The 22,277-nt window shown below is 36.9% G+C and overlaps 1 protein-coding gene across 1 annotated transcript; it reads left to right on the top strand.

The window, feature by feature from the left end:
• Positions 1-802: 802 nt before the first annotated feature.
• On the top strand, positions 803-21,888 carry LOC103531203 (suppressor of tumorigenicity 14 protein-like). Its single transcript, XM_008496833.2, has 17 exons — positions 803-871; positions 1,196-1,364; positions 2,029-2,153; positions 3,088-3,155; positions 4,133-4,314; positions 4,411-4,449; positions 5,179-5,398; positions 7,714-7,850; positions 8,816-8,913; positions 9,877-9,989; positions 10,937-11,070; positions 14,069-14,176; positions 15,192-15,311; positions 15,552-15,735; positions 16,430-16,701; positions 17,945-18,081; positions 20,696-21,888. Exons 1-17 carry the CDS (start codon positions 803-805, stop codon positions 20,852-20,854), a joined length of 2,334 nt encoding a protein of 777 aa, XP_008495055.2. The 3' UTR covers positions 20,855-21,888.
• The last annotated feature ends 389 nt before the right edge of the window (positions 21,889-22,277 follow it).

Below are 22,277 nucleotides of genomic sequence, written 5' to 3'. Positions count from 1 at the left end.
AGCTGTGAGGATTGCCTTCCAGTTAATGCCTTTTCTAGTCTCCATGTGATTGTTGTTGAGGTTTTTTGCTTTCTGGAGCTGGGTTTTCTTGGGCCTGGTTGTTTAGAGTTTGTTTGTTTGTTTGTTTGTTTCTTCCAGGATTTGCTCTTTGTGCAAGTGTACTCTGTCTCTTTCTCCCCATGTATAAAATATGTTATTTCTTCACGTATACTCTTGATTTTCTTATTTTACATGCAGGATACTTTGAACTTATTGGCTTGCTGAGTTAAAATTGGTTTTAATTCCAACAGAAATGTGAATTGCTTTGCAATAACATTTATTCACTCTTACAGGCTTGAGGCTGGAAAATTCAGGTGGTCTGTGGAACTGCAAACCTCTTCTCTCTCATAAGTATTTCTGTGAATTCCAGCAGGTGTTCCTTAGGAGTTTTCTGTATGAAGCTTGCTCTGCAACTTTTTACCTGTAAATTGCTTGTGAGTCTTTGTGTCATAAATTTCAAAGATTTCTGTTCTTGTATTTCTGAAAGAAATGGGTAGCTGATCTGTTTTCAAATGGTGGGATCTATATCCTATCTACCCGGTCGGGGAAACAAAGAGTTACAGTGATGGCAACTTCTCCTCCCCACCTTTTTTGATTGCAGATCAGCTGGCTCCAGCTTCAAACAGTATGGCAAAGGTGAAATGAGAGCAGTCTGATTTGCATGGCAGGGCGAGCAGTATGCTGCTGTTTTGGGTTATGTTTAAGAAATGAGGTTCCTTTAGGAGCTGGTTATTAGGTTTGCCAGCACAGCTGTCAGATCATCATGGTCCGAGCTTTCCCTTCCAGCCGCATTTCTGTGTACAGCATACCAGATCCATACGACTCTGGACAGGTAAGAGACACCACCTAAGCTTTACAGCAGGAACAAACTGAATGATCTCTCTGCCCACCCTGCTGTGTGTTGAACTCTGTTTGTCATATGCAAATTGCTCCTAATCAAAACGATAACAATTTGTTCCCCACGCTGTGTAGCTTTAAACGCATCCCACAAACAGACAGCTGAGAAACACAGGGCTTTCACATGTGATGTAGCTGATAACTTGAAAGATGTTAACTTAAACCTCTTAAAAAACTAGAAGGGCAATAACTCTTACTTTTATTTTCTTTTTTTTTAAATTTATATTATTAACTGATGCCCTCCCATGTCTTTCCCTAGGAAAGTCAGCATATTCGCTACTGCTTGTCCTACCAAGAAAGCTTGCATCAGAAGTATTGTTTCTTCAGATGGAGGAGGTTGTGTTTCTGGCGAAGATGGCTTCTGGGAATATTACTTATAGTTACTGTAATTGTTACAGTAATCGTGCTAGTCCTGCACTACTCATTCTGTAAGTGTTACACCACAGTGTGGTCTGGATAGAATGGGTATTTTGCACTGTGTGAGTGATTAGGATGAAAAGCTCTGCACTATGCAGCTACGTGCATAATGCATATATAAAGGACCCTTTCCCTTCTTAATGTCTTTGCTAAGGTAACAAAATGCAGTTAGTAGTTGATAGTTGCACAAGAATAATGAAGGTATATCTTTTACCACTATTTTTTTGTCTCTGCTTATGTATACCATCATTATTAGAGCTGTCATCTTTCCCAAGAACCTCCAGATTTAACTGTCTGTCTTTCATTCATTCACTTTTTCAAAACAGAACAGGTACCTGTTTTATCTCCTCCTTATATATCATTTAATAGACATTAAAATGATTTCTCTTTAGTAGGATAGCACTGCAAAAAATTGAATTTTAACAATCAAAGATTACTAGCAGAAAGGTCTCTCAACCTGAAACTCACCCCTTTCCTTCTGGTCATTATTCTGTCACTGTGATAGACTCAGTCCTTTGGCTACTACTATGTGTTTCTCTTCAGAATTGATGCTTACTGATGCCAAAACAAATGCAGGCTTCTGATGGCGTCTTTCTTGGGCAACTTTTTTTTGTTTTTTTTTTTTTTTTTTTACTGGGTGTGCTGATTTTTATTTTCTTTTTTTTTTCTCCTCAGCTCCAGCTTTCTCCTTTATGTATATTGGTGGAAGTGTAGAAATTCCTAATTTGACTTACACAAATGACCTCAGTAATCCAACGTCACAGAAATTCCTCCTGCAAGCAGAAGCAATCCAAAATTATGTAAGTTCCCCCATAAGCATAGTAATAACATGTATTACAGAATCAGACTGAGAAGGAAAAGATTCCAGTTAGTCCCAATTATTTTTTTTTCTGAAAAATTACAAGTTTAAAGCTAACAAGTGTCTTGGCAATTTATAGCTTTAGGAATGTAGTTAGACAGGGGAGGTTTTGTGTCTCAGAGTAAAGCCAGCATTTCCTATGTAATAAAAACTGGAGGTTTGAAAGTTATGGACAAATTAGGAGTGTGTGTTTTGCTTTGTTTTACTTTACTCAAATGCTCTTCCTTTTGCTTTTTTTTACTTTACTCAAATGCTCTTCCTTGCTACTTTTCTTTTTGGTCTCTTTTTTTTTTTTAAGTCTTATAGCTCAAGTTCAAGGCTTAACTTCTTGTTTTATTTTGTTTGATTTTCCCTTATCCCTCACAACAATGCTTGCTTTCTTGCACTTCTTATGTGAGTTCCTATTTATGAGATCAATTCTGTTTCCTGGTGCATGTGAACAGCAGCCTTAGACACAAAGCAGTTCTCTGTTACACTACATTTGCCAGAAGAGCTAATCTTGTATCTCAAAGCTGCTTTGTGCACAGCCAATACACGTTGCTCATGTCTGGACTATAGGCCAAAAATTCAAAGACTAAAGCAAAAAAAAAATCAACGTGTTCATAAAAGCTTCTTTTTCAAGGCTAATAATCAAGAGCTATGTCAGTGGTCTCGAAGGCAAATATTTTTTAGTGAAAAGGAATATTTTTCAGTGGGAAGGAATGCACGTTTATGAACCTTTGTGATATATTTTGTGAAAATAATAGTACTTGTGAAATGGAGGGGGGCAAGGAAGAAGGAAGGCAGGAATGATATTAATATTTCACAAAACATGGTACATATTTGCACTAAAATGACACTTTTTACAATTTATTTTGCCATTACTCAACTGCCAGTTTGCAGAATCCTATGAGTCTTCATCCTTGGGAAGGTATTACTTGAAGTCTGTAGTGGCTGCTTTCAGGTAGGTTCTGTCCCAGCACGTGGTATAAATTTCAGATATTCAGTTGTGTTTGTCTTACTCTTTTTTGAGTATTTTAAATTAGTTATCTGGAAGAATATGCCAATCTCTGTCACAGAAAATGAAAAATGTAGAAATGCACTTAAGTATGAGATCTAAAAGCTAAGCTACCACTATGAATTCTGTCTTGGTCTGTAAAAGCAGTGAGAGAAATGAAGTCTAATTAATTGTGCCTTGGTTTATGGATTACTTTGTAGCCTACTTATTTGTCTACTTTTTATTTTTGAAAGCAAATTTCAGGAGGCTTTTTTCTCTGCTGCTTGCAGAATCTTATTTTGGTTTTGTCTATTGAAAAGAAGTACCTTTCTAACTTTTCAAAACAAAATGTTGCAAGTATAATTTTGGGTAGAGCACTCAACATAAGCTCCATCTGAGATATGTAAATGCATTGAGCAGATGGCCACTACTATCCTGATAGGCTTTGAAAACTTCTGAAAGGTCTGTTCATAGTCCATTTTGAAAGGAAAGCTATGATAGACTCTCTCTGAAGTGATACTTTCTACATACATCTTTTCTTTTGTTTTTTTTTAACAGTTGTGTAAAATGTTCTAACAGTGTATGGGCATAAAGTTATATTGATATATCATGTGAGATACATTTAAGAACTTTTAAAAGTGTCTAGAACTACAATATAGTCTTAAGAGTACATAATTATGCAGCAGGGATGGAAACATCCACTTTCATTAAAATTATTGTAAGAATTTTTATAAGGTGTAGTTACTGTTTGAATAGCATTTTTTAAAGTATTTCTATGGGGTAGAAAAAACAACTGTTGAACAAGAGCCCTTTTTATCAATGTGTTTGGCTGCAATTTTTTGCACACCAATTCAACTGTGTGCATCAGAAATGCAGACTAGTGGAAAGCATGTCCAAAATATTAATTAGAGTGTGCTTATGATGTGTTTTTTTCCCCTCCATAGTGAAGGAGAGTCTGGACTTAGAGCTTACTACTGGAATACATTCTGGGCACCAAAAGATATCATTGCTGCTATTAAAAAATTAACCCCAGTGGAGCAAAAAGAAATCAGTAGTAAACAAGCAGCACCTATGAACAGGTCTTCTGGGGAGGAAGATTTTGATCTCATTACAATGGAGCTTTTTGGTAACAATGTACCTGTCTCTTAATACCTATTATGCCTATTTTTCTTTCTCTAGTTTGTGTCTTTGTCTTGTGTAGCTGATAATTATTAAATTTCAGTTTCAGATTCCACAGAATATGATGTGATGTTAAAATCAGGTAATTATTCTTCGATCCCAACTAATATCACTCGGTGGAAAAGTAAATCTTGTATCATAAAAATGGGAGTTTTCCAGTTAGTCTTATACCTGTAGGGCCTACGAAATAACCAGACTAGGTACCTCCCTGGCCTGTGTTTCACATAAAGGCTGAGGTAAAAATGCCTAAGATATTTTATTCTAGTATTCTTTTTAAAACAATGAAAATGTATTTATTCTCACTAAACCACAATGAGCTGTGGCACCTTTTCTCAGCTCTTCTAAAAAGCTACTCTATAAAATTATACATAATTTATTTGCCTTTTGACTAGATAATGTGGTTATTCATAGTTAGTGATCAGTCAGATACTGTAGTGCTTTAGTTCCCTTTGCCTGGTTTGTCCATATCAATCACATCTCAATCTTGGCTGTGTATTCTTAATGCTCTTGTTGCATGTGGAAGGATGAAGAGAAAATGGCAAAGAAAGGAGTAGGTTTTAAGCAGATATGATAGCATTTGCAGCCAAATCCCCTCCTGCTTGCTGAGTGTATGGCGAGCTGATGGTGGTGAGGGGTTGTGCTTACTTGGAAAAAGGGAATAGGGCTGTGCAAGTACAGGAAAAGGAGATTAAAAGTAGTAAGAAGGGCAGGTAGGTAAGTGTTGCCACCTCTTCTGAAATTCTACCCAATAACTTAAGTTATCTTTCAACTTAATAGTTTTTCAGCCACTGATCTAGCTTCTTTTGTATAGCAGTCTCCTTTGACCTGTATGCCAAGCCAGGTAACAACAGGACTCTAACTCTGATGAATCCCAAAAAGTCTTTTTATCAATGGAGACTTCGAGTTCCTTCCAACTGTGTGGTGAGACTGGTAGTTACCTCTTCACATGGTGTCACTCCGGAGAGCTGTGCATCACACCACTTATCAGCATATGATTTCCTTCTTCCTCTGCAGAACAAGATCATCACAAGGTACATGATAGCACAGAACAAAGATGTTTAATTGAGCTCTACAGAAACTCTCTGTGATACCAAAATTATAGCAAACAGGCTTCTAAAATGTACGATTCCAAATACAACTTAATTAAAAAATCTTGCACAAGGCTATAAAAAGGTCTTCCATATCATTCCCCACCCCCACAACAAATTATAAATTCCTGTGGGTTTTATTTTATGACTGATTTTTACTGGTTTCAGTTTCATGCAGCTTGAGTCCCAACTCAAAAAAAGATAGACTTGAATTTTTTTAGTGTATTGTATTGTATTGTATTCTATTGCATTCTATTCTATTCTATTCTATTCTATTACTACACGTTTTATAGCACTCAGTCGCAGGAAAATTCCTGTTCATAACAGAGGTGTTGTGTCTCTGGAAAACTCCATGCCCAAAGTCACTGTATAATCCATTTATATAACCAAGAGCAGATGATGCTGCAGACTCCAGTGCCCACAGTGCTTCAATTTTTTAGAGTAAAATTTCAACTCATCTTCATTAACAAAATAAATAAAGAAGTTTTATTTTTGGAGGATGAGTGGTTTCAAGGGTGGGGATTTTGGGTTTATGTAAGAACTTTTAGAAAGAGGTAAGCTGAACATGCAGATTCACCTGAAACATATATTTAGTCACAATTTAACTTATTTCAAATGAGTAAGTAGTTCTCTTCATCTCTATTAACAGACTTTTGTCTGTCTCTTCATACAACAAAGTACAGCATGCAAAGTCTATATTGCTGGTAGGCTGTCAGAGAGCCAGGCATGGAGTGCTCTTGAGGTCTCATATGATAGCACAGCATGGAGAATCCTGTTCCTGATGCTGGGGTGCATCTGCTTTGCTGCTAACTGCAGGTTGTTGCCACAGCTTTTACTCCATTGTTGCATTATTAGCAGTGGATCAGCTTTTTGGGAACCAGAAATCTATCCTGTCATGTGTGTGAAAACACCTGGAAGCTTGAAAAACCAGCATGGGCACACGATGTAACATGTTCAGAGAACATCCATACAGTAAGCTGTTAGACAGAGAGTTCAGTTGCAGTAGAATCAATAATATCTTCAAATCCATGAGTGCTGGGAATTACTGTATTATAACTGTTTTTCCCTGACATCCAGTTTTAGGATCACACGTGGTGACTAAAAAGATTTGCAGCGGTTTCTATAAACTGCAGTCATACAGCTGTTGAGTGACAAGCATGAGCTGAGACAGTGAGATGTACTGTGAAAGTAGGTGTCTCATGTGGACAACTCCTCTTACATGTGCTTGCCTTGCTCTCCTGATGAGACAGTGACAAAATGTACAGCTAGAGGATATGCCAGGCTTTCAGCTGTCTGGAAGATCAAACTGCTGAAAGATTTCCACATAGCAAAGTGCTGAGGTGACTCAAGTTGTTACTTTCATAAAGGACGTGACAGGTATTGTAACTGTAATTGTTGGCAGGTATTGTTTAATAATGGTTTCAAAAGAGAAGCTAGCCATGGATCCGTTTTCTAGTATCACATGAAATGGGAGCAGGGGATAGTCTGCTAAAAGCAAGTTTAAAAAAATTATTTTATACTAGCACCCTGGGTCACTGTGATAAGTCAAAAAAATTCATACAGGGACGGGATGGAAACACTCTCTTACTGTGAGCTCTGATCTTAATGCTTTTAATTTACTGTACATATAAAAAGCTAAATCTGACTGACATTTTTCAAATGCAGATTTGTAAGTTAACGAAAAGAAATAAAAAATACACTGTCAATTTCAAAGTTACAGTGAGTATCCAAGCTTCAGGACAGAAATCAACTTGTTATTTAAAGAAAAGAACAAAACAAAGGAATAGTTGCCATGCATGGGACTCTGCATCTTGTGACAGCTTTTGTGATATGAAACTAAGGTGAATGGTAAGGGATTGGTAACACTTTGGGCTTCTTACTTGCATAGGTGTTGCTCAACACTGCTGCACTGGTGCTTGTGGCTTTTTCAGTGCTATGCAATCTGGCATTGCCCTTTTGATGCTTCTACAGGTCTGAAAACTCCAGGGCACCTGCTAGGCAAGAATATCTGTGATATCCACCCTTAGTGACTCAGCCTCAATTTCTCTAGACTCAGACTCAGTTTTTCTAGAGAAAACTGTAGCCTCTTGTGTAGTACTAATTGAGTGGAACAGAAGAAGGGAAGTGGTAGCCAGGGGAATACTTCTGAAACACAGATGAGTAGATCAGTGTCACTTCTGCCTAGTTCTCACCAAGGATGACTGGAATGTGGGAATTTTCTATGTTTTTTTTTAATTGCAATTTTTGTGATATTTCAGATGGTGTGGATCTGGGGCCTGGACTCCTGTTGTACGCTTAACATCATCAAGTAATGTAATGTTGCTCACCTTCTCATTGGACCCAAGAGATGAGAGCAACACACTAAAAGCTCACTTCCAAGCCATTCCTAAAATCAGTAAGTAACTGACAGAAACAATCATCTGATGTACGACCCTTATTCCTCTTCTTGCATCTAAAAAAAAAAGATATTGCCTGAACATACCTATGGGGAGAGAATGTTGGCATAATAATTGGGAATTATCATTCTGATCCATATTTTAAAAATCTGAGAACTGAACAAAGAATAGTGTATTTTGTTCTGGGAGATTTTTTTTTTGATTCCTGATTGCTACCAAATCCAGCTCTCCCAGGCACTACTCTTATAACCCAGGTAACACTGAGCAATGGTAACAGATCAGCCTGACAGATAGCGGTACAGGCACTATGCGTCTATCCAAATCTAGATAACCCCATTGGCAGAGGAGTATTTTTCTCAGTTTTGGCAATTCATTGCCAGCTCAGGGGATGCATTTTTAATGATAAATGAAAACAAGAGCAAATAATGGTAATATGTCTTTGATCCTTTTCTGAAAGTACTGTTCAGTGTAGTTAAATGCATTAAAAAAAAATTAAAAAGTATATTCAAGGCCCAAGACATATTTCAAACCTATGGAGTACTGTGATTTCTGAGACCTTCCTGGTTTACAAGAAATTAATCAGGTTTCACTTCATTAGACTAACTGGTTCTATATTTTTGAAAATGTCTTCAGCAAGCTCAGAAGTGAATTGTACAGAGTAAGTTTGTTTTGTACATAATTAATTGATTCTTCCACTTACCATAGAAAAAAATTTTTTTTTTAAGTCAGTGGTGGTTTGGGCTTATCCCTTACTGTAATTTGTTAAAAAAATAAGAGGAATTCAGAGTGATGAGTAGTTGGAAGTCACATGAATTTCTGTTAATACAGGTAAAACCTGAGTTTAATATTGCCATGACCTTGTCTTCTAACTCTGTATATAGATAAGGGTCCTAGCAAGTGATAGGCACTGCAATGTAGCCCAGATGAGATAATAATATTCCTTGTTAATATGTTTCTTTCCTAGTGTGTGGAGGTCATTATATATCCTGGAATGGGACACTGAGTTCCCCTTATTACCCAAGTTACTACCCACCAAATATTGACTGCAGCTGGATCATCAGAGTAAGTGCTTGGAACGTTTCTGAGTAATGATGATTTTGCTTTATGTGATATAGACATAAATTGGGAGAAATGGCTTTTGATGTGGGTAAAATGAAGGGAAAGCCTCCTAAGTACACTGCACCTTACTTCCTCTCCAGTACCTATTTCTATTCTGTGCCATATGTAAGTCACAGTTATGGCTGGGAAACTTTGCCATCTTCCAAAAGTTAAGTATTACTCATGGCAGAAACAAAGTGATGGGTAAGATGAAAACTTCTGGCAACCAGAGAAAATTACTTGTAGTTAGGGCTTGGGTTTTATGTCAGAAAGAAAAAAATGGTCATGTAAATCATGCTTCACATGATGGAGACCACACTCCACTACTAACTCTTTTTCCCTGAGTCCTGCAGAAACAGGACTTTCCCTCACTCATAAATTCATCTCATCATTTCCACCAACTTCCTGGTGTATTTTTTCCTTTTCTCTGGAAAAGGATGCTCTTCATCTCTCAGAGTTAGTAGCAGTCTCTACCCTTCACCTGTCCAATCAAAATTATTAGCAGTTTGTAGCACAAAACTCTCATCTACATTCAGGAAAGAGAAGAAAAATGGCTTTTTAAAACAGAGAGGTCATAGCTAATATGACTGACTAACCAGATGCCATAGATTTCTTTAGTCTCTTATTTGACCTATAGGAACACGTGGTAGTACAAACATAGCATGGAACCTGTTTGTCTTTCGTGCTGACTGGGAGAATAATTACATTCTTTTATGTAGCAGTTTCTATACATGTATAAAATAGTAATGTTTTTTGGTTCTTCAAAGGTGGTTATTTGCATCATAATAAATAGTTTTTCAATCTGGTAAGAAGTAAAACAAGAATTACCATCTTATAAGCACAGGCTTTTTCATTGTGTGGGTGTATGTGTGAGGTTATTTATGCTTTGATTTTTTTTTTTTTTTTTTTTTTTTTTTTTTTTTGTAGGCACCATTGCCTGGTTACAAGCTCTTGTTAAAAATCCTCATAATACAAATTCAAGAGAAGTCTCCAGGGTCTAGTAAATGTGATAAAGACTGGTTAGAAATTGATGGGGTTAGGTAAGTAAATACACTATTTTCTGATATATTTAGTTCTTCTTTTCTGTGCAGCATGCTGTACTTAAGAAAAAATATCTCACGACTTCCAGTACAGACAGATACTTTTCAACAAGAATTGGCACACTTCCATTGAATTTTGGCAGAATAATGCTTTTAATTCTACCCTACTGCCAAACATTTCTCATCATGTTAATTTAAGCATCATGCTTTGCTAAAGTGTTACAGTTTTACTTACTTTTTTTTGTTGTTGTTCCTCTTAAGAGCAATGACACAGAAAACTGTGTCATTGGAATGGGACACTGAATGGGATTTTATGCAACTGCAGTTGAACTGTAAATTCCTGGCAATGATCTTGACATGGATGAAGCACTTGTGTTATCTGAAGTTTCATTTCCTATACAACTCTCACTTCAGTGAACACAATTATTTTCTGTAAATAAGACAAATCGCAATGTGTGTGCTTAACAAAACCACAAATAAAACTACAAATAAAAAAAAATGAAGCCCCCAACAAAATATAATTCAGGGTGATTTGTCTCTTGGAAGGAGCATATTGAAACCAGCAACAGCTGTTGCATTTGGCTTCATGAGTCCATTACTGGATTTGTAGTTTTCTGAGCTTGCAAACCCAAATGGGAGCTCTGAAATCAGGCATGCGTAGAAGGGGTTGGTATTTCTGAGGTAGATTCTGACATTAAGCATCTTGCTGTATTTTATTTCAAAGTCTGCTAGTCTCCCCCAAAATTGTGGAGTTAAAAGACATTTCTAAATAGTCTTTCTAATCCTTCTGTTGGGCTGTTTTAACACTAAAAAAATAAGAAATTAAAAAATAACTTTATTGATTGTTTTAAAGCTTTTTGGCATCTGTACCCTTCAGTAAAAGGAGAGGTAGGTGGGTGAGTATGGCTGGTTTGGTTAGAAATTAATTATTATTTTTGCCTTGTTAGATACTGTAAAACTCTCTCAGAAAACAACAGAAACAAAGAATATGGCTATTCTGTCACAATCAACTTCCATTCTGATGAACTGGTCACCCACAGAGGGTTTTTTATTGAGTACAAAGCCTTCAGTTACACAGATCGTAAGTTGATAAGCATGCACCTTAATTTTTAAAAAGAAACACTACTGATGCACCAACCATGTACAAATCAACCTACCTTTTTTTCCTTAACCTAATTCAAGAGAGAAATGTTTAAAATGTTATTATGTACTTAATTAATCAAATAGATGTACAAAATTAGGTAAAAGATGCAAGATTAGATAAAAGATGCTTTTAGAAGCTAGTATGTGCTTTCTAACTTTAACAACACTTCTGCAAAATGGGAAATAAAATTTCCAAATTACTTTAGGTGTAATTTTTTTCATTCTTCTGGCATCTTAAAATAGCCAAGCTGCAAAAGGAAAACAGTATGGAAGGTCTCTAAGCATAACTCTTCTGCCAACCATGAATAGTGAGTCTTTTCTTCAAACCTGCAACTCAGTATGCTCTAAATCTACTTCCAGAAGTAGAAAAAGTATTGAAGTTTTTACTGGGAGTTAATGAAGACCCCTTGCAAGCAGGTGTTACAGAAATACAACTGGGTTTCTTACAGATCTTTCTTGGATCCACAGTCTTTGCACTGTGTAGTGTGTGTAACTTTTATTATTTTTATGTTTTAATTTTTAATATTTTTTTTGAGAGGCTGTGCTTCCACAGGGTGGAATAAGGATTTTCAGAACAGTATATTTATTTACTTGTGATATTCCTTAGAAAAAAAACATATTTGCAGTATGTTCTTTGCAAATGCCTTCTCTTTAGCAGTTTCCAGAAAGATTCTCTCATATTGTTTCTCAGCCAAACAACTTCTTTTTCCCAATTAACATCCAGGTAGCTGAAGTTCTCTGTGATTTCAAGAGAACAATTCAGTGTGTGAAACCTCTTGAGATCCTCAGCTTGTTTGACTGAATACAGTTCTGTTCCTTGCTGATTTAAAAGTATTTATATATTAAGATCTCAGGTACAGATTCTTGCTTAGTGAAAGCATTCATTAGAAAGAAGCATAGATGTTGTGGTCAGTCATTCTATAGGACTCAGATATTTCCAGGGATTTCTTTTTCTACCAGTGTGTCTCTCTTTCTACTGGAAAAAACCCCTAAACTATTGTATTCTGTGGTTACTCTGGTTCCTTCCTCAAAAAACAGTTCACAGATGAGTCAAAGCCTAAGAATAACTTTTTTTCTACAGACAAATACCTTAGCATCCATACTATTTAAGTGAAAGTGAAAGCAATTCTTGGTCAAAGGCTGCTTCAGCATGAATTTGCTAAATTTTAAAAGTGTTTGCTAAGGCACTTATTCACATCAGACATGAAGTTGGTGTGTAGTAGCAGAGATGGTTTTCTACACCATTTAAATGTCAGGAAATTTGTAGTTGTAAAACTAAGAAGAATGCCTAGTTTTGACTTGTTTCTTTGGGGTTTTTCCTCTCTCTTTTTAAATGACACTGTGTAAACTATATTACCTTAACAAATTGATGAGGTGTTCACTATAGGTAGTAGTTATGTATCTCTCCACTCCCAAAGTAAGGCATTGGATGTGAATACGATTTTCTAAGTCCATTTAGGTATATTAGTTTAATTCAGACAGTCTGATTAAAATCTTTGGCAGATTATGCCAAGTAAGATAACTTTTTCTTTTTTAAGATTCAATTTAGTCTAAAAATTACACTAGCCTTGGTTTTTAATAGCCATCTTAATATTTTATCATGGTACAGTCCTGCACTAATGCATTTAGACTGCAACAACATTTCTAGTGCCATTAGTATCTTATTTTTCTACCTTGTCCTACCATGTGCAGATAGAACATGCATTCCTTCAGGCAATCAGTCTGAAGGCTGGAAAGTCTACTCAGATGGTAGTAAAGAATTAGGTTGCAGTGGGAATTATCTCTTGTTTGTGTTCTCCTGTGAACAGTTTGTTCTAGAAGTTCAGCGACTGGCTGAAATTATCTCTAAAATATTGGTGGCTATCCTCAGGATCACATGAAAGATGTTATTGAAGATCTAGAAGTCTGGGGAAGAGGTTGTGTAATGCATCTCTGAAGAGAAGGAAGCAGAAAAATCAAGGGGAATGTTATACCCATATTATCAAGCTAAGCTTCAAAAAAATTAAGTAAAAAGTGGTAAAACTAACCTATATGTAAACATTTAAAAAGTATTACAAAACATTTAAAAAGTATGGTGGTTTTTATCTTGTTTTGTCCTCTGCTGTGGGAGGATAAACAGAGGAGAAACTGTACTTTGACACTGTCTGGTGTGACAAACCTATCAGTAAGTAAAGAAACACGGTGAGAAAAAAATACAGAAAACTCTTTCCAGAGGATGATTTCCAATTGTTATCAAAATTAAAAGATTTTTTTTTTTGTCATTCTGACAGTATCTGTTAGGGGACATCTCATAATTTTTATTAGTGATCTAAATGGTGGATTAAGGAGATGCTTATGAAATGGAAACGTGTCACACAACAGAAAAAGAGGTGGATTTATAAATGATCCTGACAGGCTGGAGAACATATATGGAGAAACTTACATTTTACTCAGTAAAAACCTGATTACTTAGGCAATCAAATATACACATGGATTGCCTAAGTTGCTTTTCTGTTGCAAAATGGCTGGGGATGATAGTGGCCCAAAAGCTGCCTTGGGAGTCACAAAGTTATGGAATTTTCTGTTTGTGTTTTGCTTGCAGTTTTGTTGTTTGTTTTTTTAAAATGTCATACTAGGATGTAGGACAGGGAAAAAAGCTTCCCAGTCACCAGTGGGAAGGCTCCAGTTAGAGTACTGTATCCCAACTGGGCACTGCACATCAAAGATGGGAAGAGATGCCAGAAAGAGTGACCAAAAGGCAATGCAAACTCAGAGAGCACAACACAAGCTAGATAATGCAACAAATCTCTGACAGAGGAGGCTATCAAAACCAAAGCAGACCAATGTCTGGCAGAAACAGCACAGTAACATCAAGGTGACCCCTGGCAGGCAGTGTTGCATGTGTCTGCTAGCCAGCTATTTGGATTATGAAGCATTTACAGACCTTTTTTCTTCAGATTGTAATCCAGAACAGTTGAAGTGTGGTGATGGGAAGTGTAAGCAACAGTATAAGACTTGTAAAGATGATGACAGCTGTGGGGAGGACAGTGATGAAAACAGGTGCTGTAAGTATACATTCTTAGCTATTTTCCAAAAGATAAATGTAGTATTTCTATATGTATTTTTTTCATAGCACTAAGTAGAAGTTTCATAATAGTGGAAACAAAACATGCAGAATATAACTAGTTTTTGGTAGAGTCTGGACAAGAAATTAATGGTATAAAATCCAAGTTAACAGTTACTCTGTTAGAAGAGAACATTTTTGCCAGCTGCTGGCAAAATATATTTGGCAAAAAAGTACCAAATAATGTAAAGGAGAAAGACAAAAATAGCTTTGGGACTTTTGTCCTTTGCTACACGCCATAGTATCTTTGCTTCAGATACACCACGATACTACTAATGTCTCCTTAGTGACTTGCTGCATTTTGCCTTTATAATTTTTGCCTTTCTTTGAATCTGAAGTCCTTGAGGTAGCCAGGACTATGTACTTGATTGCTGGAGATAAAAAAAAAAGAAACATTCCTCTGTTTAGAGGTTACTGATAAAAAACTGATAGTAAGAATTATAGTAATGAAAACCTATTGTTGAGATTTGTCAAGATTCCCACATGTTAAATTTTGATAATCCTTAACCAAAAATTTCTTGAAGGGAGGTAAAAAGCTCTTCCACAATTTTCTTAAGCTTCACTTTGAAGCAAAAAGACTGACTTCCAGATGGTGTTTGCTCCAAAGATTTAAAATTTGTAATGTCAGGAAAGATGGTAAAGGTAAAACAACAAACCCAACAAGCTTATCTTGCTCAGTTTAGACGTCAGTTCAATGGGAATGAGGAGAGTTGGAAGCTTTTCTGTCTTTCTTCATGGACATTGGAGACTGAAATTACTGTGATCATTAAACATAGTGGAACATACCTTCTATCCCTTCTCCTCAGAGGGACCAGTTTACTCCAGTTCAGACTATGACTTCAGGCACTTCAGTCTGTAGCATCAAACTATTTTCACCACTGAATCAGTTGAATGTGCAAGTTCTTTAAAAAACCCCAGCTCCAAAGTTGTGATACTATCTTTTCTCTTTTTTTCAGCCTACAAAAGTTGCTCCCCACATGCATACAAATGTCTCAATGGAAAATGCTTGCTGAAAACAAATCCTGAGTGTGATGGGAAAAGAGACTGTGCAGATGGATCTGATGAAATGAACTGCGGTGTGGTAGCATTTATTTTAAAATCAGTTAATGAGTTAAGGAAAGGGCTCAGAAATTTGTGTTATGCTCAAGCATTATTAAATAAAGAATGGATTAAATCAGGTGTGAATTAAAAAAAAAAAAAAAAAAAAAAAGAATAATCATCTTTGATGTCCATAGATAAAAATTTAGATGTTAAGCAAAGCAAAGTGAAATCACCTTGTGGTTTTTGTTACTCTTTCATTCAATTATTTCTGCTAGCTTGTGGAAGACCCCAGCTTAAGAAAAACAGAATTGTTGGAGGTGAAGATGCCAGATCTGGAAAGTGGCCTTGGCAAGCAAGTTTACAGATGGGAGTGCATGGCCATGTATGTGGTGCATCTCTTATTTCCAATAGGTGGCTCATATCTGCTGCCCATTGCTTCCTGGATTCTGATTCTGTGAGGTATGAAGAATTTATAGTGTTATACAATATTTGCAGTTTAATAACCTTAGAATGTTACTTCCAAAAATCTGCAGCAGCTATTCCTTTTCTAGATAAGTTGGTTTAGTGTATAACTCTGACATTATAGAACTACACAATCCCTCAACATGGTATTCTGCTGGCTTCAAAAGTCCTAAGTATCTGAGATCATTATTTTGCTTCCATTACTAGTGAATCCTGCATCATAAAAGACATTGTTCTGTTAGATTTAGTGTATAGGCCATTTTTCTAGAAGGGAGGGATTTTCAGAGTAGAAGCCATGGACTTTTCCCCCAAGCAGAGGACTATTTATTGAAAAATGGAGTGTGAAACCCACCAACATTGAGTTTAGGTAGTGTAAATTGACAAGGCATATCTCCTAAAAGTGGCAAAGAGGAAATAGTGTTTAATAAAACACCTTTCTGACTTCTAAAGCATGATGCATTACAACGAATTTTTCTTGTATCTCCAAGAAATGATGATTTTTCAAAATGGTAAGTAAAACCATTATTTAATGTGTTAGGAGACTGTAGTGCATCTATCTCCCTATGTGAAATTCCACTCCATTCACTTTGATCTTCATGAATCTTATCAAATTCTGGAAAGCAGATAAAATGGAGTGAACTGACAGTGCATTACTTTCCAACAGGATGTTCTAAAAACATTCTCTTTACAGATACTCCAGTCCTTCAGGATGGAGAGCATATATGGGCTTACACACTATTAATGAAAAGAGCAATCGTGTAGCTATGAGACCAATCAAAAAGATTCTTGTCCACCCACAGTATGACCAATCTATCTCAGACTATGACATTGCCCTGTTGGAAATGGAGACACCCGTGTTCTTCAGTGAGCTGGTACAGCCCATTTGTTTACCCAGCACCTCTAGAGTATTTGTTTATGGAACTGCCTGCTATGTAACTGGCTGGGGAGCCATAACAGAAAATAGTATGTTCATTTCCTGGATACACTTATTGCAAGTTTGACTTAATTTTAAACTCTAATAATGATATTTCTATAGTCATAAGAAAAAATACTTGTGATTTACTTAGTAAGTCTACAGAAAGCAAGCATGCACTTTTCCACAGTCAGGGAAATCTAAATTTTTGCTTGGATGGCAGGTGACAAGTGTCTATACTCATACTCAGGTGTCACAAACCACTGAAAAGCAAATTATGATAGTTTTACAAAAACATGCCCCTTTTCATGCTTATGGCTTGTTTTATCTGGTGAATGGATCAGCAGCAATCTTACAGGTAAAGAAAATGGTGACTTGCAATTATTGCAAAGGAGGAATGTGTCTTTAAGACTGTGTTTGTCAATATGGGGTCATGAAAAGCGATAATTGGAAAACTATTGTTGAGGGTTTTTTGTTTTGTCTGTCCTAACCACAGGCAAATTAAGGTATGTTCCATGAAGAGTTCTGCCTGCATAGATTGGAGTAGCATGATGCAGGGGGGGAGGAGAAGAACAGAGTTGGAGAGGAGCAGTGAGGCAGAATCTTGTCTATGTCTCAGCTCCTCAGCATCTTACCTCTTTCATTGACAATCCATGCTCAGAACAAAATAGGCAAACAAACCAAAACTCACTACTTCCACTGATCAGCCAGGTATAGAAAAGGTTATGTTCACTGTTGAGCCAAAATGTTATTGAGGATACTTAGTTCACAGTGACACCTTATGGTCCATTAGCATCACTTTTGACTTATAGGCTTGACTTCTAAAAATTATTCTCCCCCCCATCAACTTCATTCCACAGATTCTTTCCAGAGGTAAGATGATGGAAAAGACCATGGAAATTTCATTTACTAGGACTAGGACAATGTTTGGACCACATACAACAAAAAAAAACTTTAAATAATTTGACATGCCATTCAAAATTAGCTATGTTGTGTGGAATCTTATATTCATAATTTGCAAGGCTTTTTCACTGCAGTCTGGCAGAAGATGCTCACATGTATAAAGACTGGGGGAGGGCAGTGCACATGGGACCTCTATCTCTAGGGGCTAATGTGGGCAACAGCTTTTGAAAGTTGAGGGTATGCAGCAACTGAAGGGAGGGGAATTAGTCTCTTGCCATCAGCTTCATATATTTTGAGTTTGGAGCAATTCTCTTTTGTTTTGACAAGTGATATCTCTGTTAGAAATCTGTACCACCATAACCTCTACAATACCACTTGTGTTTTTTCTAGGTCACCTTGCCAAAACACTACAGGAAGCTCGAGTGAGAATAATTAACCAAAGTGTTTGCAACAGGCTGTATGATGATCTTATCACACCACGTATGCTGTGTGCTGGGAATCTTAATGGTGGTGTTGATGCATGCCAGGTAACCCGGGACTTGTAGGGAACCTACAGGGAATATTTACTTTCATTGGAAACCTGCTTAGAGTTGTGGGGTTTTGTGTTTTGCTTTTTAGTTTGTAATAGGGTAAGATGACTTGTGTGCATGGTTTAACATGGTAACTAAAGGCTCTTCCAAACAAGGAAGGAAATTTGGCAGAGATAATCTCTGTATCTCTTGAGAAATGCTGCTTTCCAAAAATGAGGATTAAAACGTGTTGAAAAGAATCTTTTTCCTCTTCAACAGTTCGATTTCCTATAAAAGAACAGAGATGTAAGGGTAAAGGGAGCAGAGTTAAGCCCATCTTCAACTTTTGCTATACACAGGTTTTTTTCCTTTTTTGATGCCTGTGTGAGAGACCAATACAATACTCGGACAGTAATATGAGTAATATATTGTTTTAAAAAATACAAAAGGTAAGGGTAAACTAAGTTTTGTAAATGCACTTGAAATACTGCCTTTCAGAGTCATATGTTCATTCTTGTGCATAATTAGAAGTTTTGATTATATCATGGTATTGTAAGCTATATGATCTGGTTTAGATCAAGAATTGATGTTTGGATGTACTCCAATTGTCCTGACTGTGCCCCCTTCTTCAGGTATTAGACTAACTGACTGCTTTACCAATATTTAAACTTAGGAGGATGAATATCCACTTTCAAAATAACAAACAAAGTCATTATATGGGTGACCTTGTAGAGGGGGAGAAATGTTCTCATGATTTTAGACTGTGGCAATTTGATATAACTTTTCTGTAATATATGAACTTTACTATTTTAATGTAATTGGATAATTTTTGCATGATCATAGTACTTAATGGGTTCAACTTCCTTATACACAGAAGACCATTTGCAGGATCCTCCTGTGGCCTCTAATTCAATGTATTACTATTTTTGTTAACTTTATGTGCAGTTTGCGTGTAACCTTAGACCTTGGAATTGTTTTGCAAAGCATTTTTTTTTTGAGACTTAATGTTCCTCCAAAACAATGTGTTGCTTAAGAAATACCCTTGAATTTTTAGGCAGACATTTTAACCAATCTGGATATATACCTCACTGGTCAATCCACTTTCTAGCATATTAGCTGTGTTTCAGCCCTAGCATGCCTTTAAGTTCTTAGTATGAGTAGCATCTTTGCTATTCCTTCTCAGTCAGTAGTTTATTTCCTCTGCAGTGCTAGAGAAGGAATCCTGTTGGCAGGTCAGGAAAACAGAACAGCACCCTGAAGCCTTCTTACTCCTGTTCCAGACTTATGGGCAACCTGACTTGTTTCATTTCTTCACAGACCCATAAACTGTGCATGGACTGCAAAGTTTATGTGAAGCTTCTAAATAACTTTCTTCTTCAGAGGATGTGGTACTTTCAGTGAGAAATGAAATGTTTACTCTTTTTCAGACTTTCTTCTTATCACTCTAGGATGTTCTTTGTTCTTGGTTCTTCTTTTTAGGATTCTTCCTCTCCACCAGCACACAGCCCCTTTGGACTTTGAGAACTAGCTGTGTAATTGGCAGCAAGTATATGCCTGCTTTCTCAAGTTACTTTGAGATCAGCCTTGCCATTATGACAGCAGCCTGAGAGAGAGGAAGAATTGTTCTGGCTTCTTATCTCAAGATGATTCTGCTTGGTGGGGTGATGAAAGCTTTCTATTGTTAACTCTTTTCTTGGTACATGGCTTTCTTCTGATTTTCTGCCATGTTTTAGCTCCAAGTGGGAGCAGCAAACAAACTGCTGGGTCAACTTGAAGGCTGCCAGACCGCCTTGTTTGCGTAAGGCACAGCTGCAGAGATCAGCTGCAATCATCACAGCTCATAGTTCTGTGAAATGCTCTGCCCACACAAGGCATACAAAGCTGAAACAATGAAGGGCACAAAGGATTTGTGAGTGCAGATGTATTTTGATCCTGTGAACTGAACTTAATGGGAATTCTTTGTAGCTGCACATCGTAGCTGTGCAGGGCGTCGGGTTCCCTTTGTGAAGCCAGTCCTTATTTACACCTTCTTTAGTCTTTGTTCTTCCTCTCCTTCTGTGAATGTAAACACAGTCTTGATTATGAAACCACCGGTAATATTTAATTGTGCCTGGTTTGTTTTTTGGTTGGGTGGGGTTTTTTTGTTTGTTTGTTTGTTTGCTTGGGGTTTTTTTTGTTTTGTTTTGTTTTTTAATTGGGGTTGTGTGGTATCTTTCTGTTACTGTTTAAGAAAGAATAAGAGTTCTGCCTTCAACCTGTGAGCAATTAATGGTCAAAAGGTAGCAGAATTCCTACTTCCTATCTCTGTCTTCTCCTCTCCCCACTCAGCCTGTGACCAGTTGCTTTATGAATTCTGCAATGTGACATTAACAATGAGTAGTTTTTCAAACAACTTCTTGCCATTGCTTATATTGAGTAGTGTGCTATTCCGTAAGTTTAAATAAACTGATTAAAATTGACATCTAGCTGGGTACTTTCTATCCAAATGAAGATTCTAATATTAAATTGTAATATGAGAAAGACACAGACAGGTATTTACTATTTTTAAATAATCTAACTTTTGTTACAGTGCTTGTGTGTGTGTGCATTTGAGCACATGCATGCACTAATGGCCCAACTTCCTTCATTTTAGGGGGATTCTGGAGGTCCTTTGGCCTGCACAGGAAAGGGAAATAGGTGGTACCTTGCTGGCATTGTGAGCTGGGGTGAAGGATGTGCCCGGCGCAATCGTCCTGGTGTATACACTAAGGTGACAGCACTTTATGAGTGGATTCGTCGGAATGCAAACTGATGTGCCAAGGAAAAAATGTAAATCTGCCTTCTGAAAGCTGCTTCTGACTGTAGTCTGCTGTGTCCATCTTGGATATGTAACATGAAAATGCCACTGACTGTTTCTTTGAGGATGAATTCCTAGTGAAGAAACTCTCATTCGATGTACACCAATCAGTACCTGTTCAGAGTCAGACCAACATCATCTTCCTTATCTGCAGCAGCAGCAGCAGAAACAACACTGCCTTAAAAACAACATAAAATGGCTTAGAATCTACAACAGAAGTCCATCCAGATTTTTCTTCTGAAAATCCTCTCCCCTCCTTTCATCTCCCTTGCTCTGTGTGTATCTGTGTAAGTTTCTACACACACATAGCTGGATATCCATGGACACATCCCATATATATTCAATTCATACATTCTACTTTAGAGATGTCACAGGATTCTTAACATAAATAATTTTTTCATGTTTCTTGAATATACAAGTACTATAATCAATACAGTGTACAAAGCTGAGATTAGTTCATTCCCTAGTTATGCAGCCACTGTATGACTGTTCCTTTCTGGGCTGTAACTTTTGGGCTGTCTCCTGTATTTTCCTAAGAACTTGTGATATATAGTTCACAAATGTTAGAATGCAAGAAATTTTCATTAAAGAACTGGGAGGGCATAAATGAGGTTCTTTGAGATGTTTAAATAACAGGAAACAAATACTCAGTTTTAGTTAATTAAATAAAGAAAAATATGGTGCTTTCTTATATTTTCTTTAAAATTTGAACATAGCTGTGGGGTCTGATGTTTGCAATATGTTATGGGTGTGTTTCCCCAGCTTTGGCTCTTATATGCTCTGTGCGTTTTTCCATGCTACTGGTGGGTTTGTGCTGCTTTTCTTGATGTCCTTGCTCTACAGCAAAGCAGAGTTTCAAGGTCAGTGTTTTTTGGTTTGTATCTTCCTGGGATGTGCCCACCTGGCTACACGACATTAAAAGGGACATAAAAGGAGTGGTCTTCATAGTTGGTCTTCAATTTGTGCGCAGTGTTTACAAGTGCTTAGCTTTCATCTTTAGTGTATATTAAAAAAAAATTAAGCCAGCAATTTTAGTACCAGTCATTGCCATCCACACACAGTAAATAAATACATGATCCTTGTCTTATTAAGGGCTTACGAGTTTCTTTTCCTTATGTTGAAAACAGAGATGTCTTCACTATGGAAGAAAACTGTTCTCTTGCTGTTCCTACAAAGCAGTTTTCTGCCTAGGTCAGAAAGCTCCCATCAGTTCTCAACTTCTCATTTTCTCTTAGAGTTTCTCAGCTCTATGTGTCAGAAGGGTCACTTAGTTTACATGCAAGAAGAGCACCAAGAATGGAAGTTGGGTCACACAGAGGAAAGAAACTCAAGACTTTGTAAGGAGCTCCTTCACACATGTAAATAAAAGGACTTTGAC

The sequence above is a fragment of the Calypte anna genome, chromosome 1 (genome assembly GCF_003957555.1).
Source record: "Calypte anna isolate BGI_N300 chromosome 1, bCalAnn1_v1.p, whole genome shotgun sequence".
In the NCBI taxonomy this organism is placed as follows: Eukaryota; Metazoa; Chordata; class Aves; order Apodiformes; family Trochilidae; genus Calypte; species Calypte anna.
The sequence above is the reverse complement of the archived record's forward strand: the minus strand, read 5'-3'. Positions and strand labels throughout refer to the sequence as shown.